Source organism: Corticium candelabrum, chromosome 18 (genome assembly GCF_963422355.1).
Source record: "Corticium candelabrum chromosome 18, ooCorCand1.1, whole genome shotgun sequence".
In the NCBI taxonomy this organism is placed as follows: Eukaryota; Metazoa; Porifera; class Homoscleromorpha; order Homosclerophorida; family Plakinidae; genus Corticium; species Corticium candelabrum.
The window spans coordinates 4,318,793-4,321,292 of NC_085102.1; the positions used below are offsets into that span (position 1 = coordinate 4,318,793).

General features: G+C 41.5%; 1 protein-coding gene across 1 annotated transcript in view; it reads left to right on the forward strand.

Moving 5' to 3' along the window:
* The window catches only part of LOC134193712 (dnaJ homolog subfamily C member 13-like), a 35,232-nt gene that overhangs the window by 2,304 nt on the left and 30,428 nt on the right, over positions 1-2,500 (forward strand). Inside the window, 5 exon segments of the mRNA XM_062662548.1 lie at positions 1,013-1,066; positions 1,126-1,208; positions 1,276-1,335; positions 1,810-1,873; positions 2,217-2,312. Of these exon segments, the coding sequence (XP_062518532.1) occupies positions 1,013-1,066; positions 1,126-1,208; positions 1,276-1,335; positions 1,810-1,873; positions 2,217-2,312 (357 nt within the window).

The following is a 2,500-nucleotide window of genomic DNA, read 5'->3' on the forward strand; positions in this document are numbered from 1 at the left end:
ACGCAGACAGACAACAGATGGACAGACAGACAGACAGACACAGACAGACAACAGATGGACAGACAGACAGACAGACAGACATAGGGACTGACACACACACACACACACACACACACACACACACACACACACACACACACACACACACACACGTACACACACACACACACACGTACACACACACAGACGGATAATTTATTCTCATACAGATTCTACTTGTACATATGCTAGGATTTTTTAAATACAAATCAGTCCTTGCAAATAACAAAGTCATTAACTAATGGACTTGACTTTGAATGTCAAAATCAAATAATCTATCTAAATCACCATGATTAGGTGACAGTTTTGAAAGTTTTCTAAGGATAACTTTGGCATTGCATCTTTGCAGAATTGTAGAAAATCTTTTTCTCCAATACGACATGAACATGGAAGCATTAAAATTGGCTTCTGGATTTGCTGTCTGTTGTGACAAATGCTGCAAAAAATTCTCTGCCTTCGTGCCCCACCTTCCAAAATGTTCTATCACAAGAGGAACACATCTTGATACATATCCTCCTGGACAAGCTCTTCTCAATATTTTTTCATTTTCTTTTCTTCTCTTGTCACGGCAGCATGACCATTTTTCTTGCTAGCCCTCCTAATAATGTCCTGACTCCACGGATGAGCCAGGGACACATCAAGATCCAAATTCTGTCCAGTATTTGGATCAAACATTGTAGACAGACAGACAGACAGACAGACAGACAGACAGGCAGGATTAAGAGAGGTGGGTAGAATTTCACACACACACACACACACACACACACACACACACACACACACACACACACACACACACACACACACACACACACACCACACCACACCACACCTATGGCACATCATCACACTGTCAAAGTACACAATTTGCAGAGTCACATGATTTTTCAAAGTCCCATTTCTTATGGCTCATAGCCACAACAACACAAAACCATCTACATACACATTTCATTACATCTTTGTGTTGTCACAGATTGACGACGCACCAGGAGCTTTTGCAGTCATGTCTGGAGGTTTTGGTCGAATGGTGAGTCTCTTGCTCACGTCAATGGTTCAATAACCAACTCGCCTTTCATTCTCTGTTAGCATATATTTGCTCTTCCTGAACGGGACGACTTCATTCGTAAACTAACGGGAGCCTCACAAATAAACATCGGCGAAACTCTGATGTAAGTGACTGTTTGAGTGAGCGTTGTAATGACGTAGGATCTAAGGTGATCGTGTCATTCATTACAGGGTGAGACGTCGGACGGTGACATTAGAGGAATGTCAGTCAAAGAGATTAGGGAAATACAGGTCTGTGTGTTAGAAATGAGTTACTCTATTGATATTAATAATTGAAATTTTTAATATTTGAAATGTGATATTATCCGGGGGAACGTATGAGCATGCGTAATGCATTCTTAGTAGCTATAGTGTCATGTAGAAATGCCAAGGAAGCGATCAGTGTGCTGGTGTGTGTGTGTGTGTGTGTGTGTGTGCGTGTGTGTGTGTGTGTGTGTGCGTGTGTGTGTGTGTGTGTGTGTGTGTGTGTGTGTGTGTGTCACTGTGTGTGTGTGTGTGTGTGTGTGTGTGTGTGTGTGTGTGTGTGTGTGTGTGTGTGTGTCACTGTGTTTGTGTTGTGTGTGTGTGTGTGTGTGCGTGCGCGCGCGCACGCACGATGCACACTGCACATACTTTGGTGTGTCTCTTAATGAATGTGTTGTATCTGATTGTTGTGTGTACGTTTTGTTGTATTCTTGTTATTGGATCACGATGTTGTACATCTAGTGATGATGACTCTCTCACGTCTCTTGCTGAATTCAGTGTTCAGAAGATGTCACGGAGACATTCTGTGAGTACTGTCTGTATGCTTGTTTGTCCATCTGTCTGTCTGTCTGTATGTATATATGTTTGTTTGTCCATTTGTTTGTTTGTTTGTCTATCTGTTTGTTTGTTTATTTGTTTGTCCATCTGTTTGTTTGTTTTGTTTGTCCATCTGTTTGTTTGTTTATTAGTCCATTTGTGTATCTGTTTGTTTGTGCATCTGTTTGTTTGTTTGTTTGTCCACCTGTTTGTCCATTTGTTTGTTTGTTTGTTAGTTTATCTGTTTGTTTGTTAGTTTATCTGTTTGTTTGTTTGTGTGGTTGTGTGGCTGAACACGAGTTTGTAGTGACGCTGTTAGTTTTCACTTGTAGGGTCCTGTTCATCGTGTGCTGTGCCTCACTGAGACATGCATAGTGGAAAGAGATCCGGGAACGTATTCAGTTGTGACGTGTCGACCTCTGGGTGATGTATGAGTTGGTGTTGTGTGTCAATGTTGTACAAACATATAATGATATTTTGTGTTGATTTGATGCTGGAGGTTGAGATGACAAATGTGAAGACAGACCGGATGGAGAGACAGACAAATACACAGTCTGATGGACAGAGAGACAGACAGATGAGGACATAGATGAACAGACAGATGAATGGAATGGCA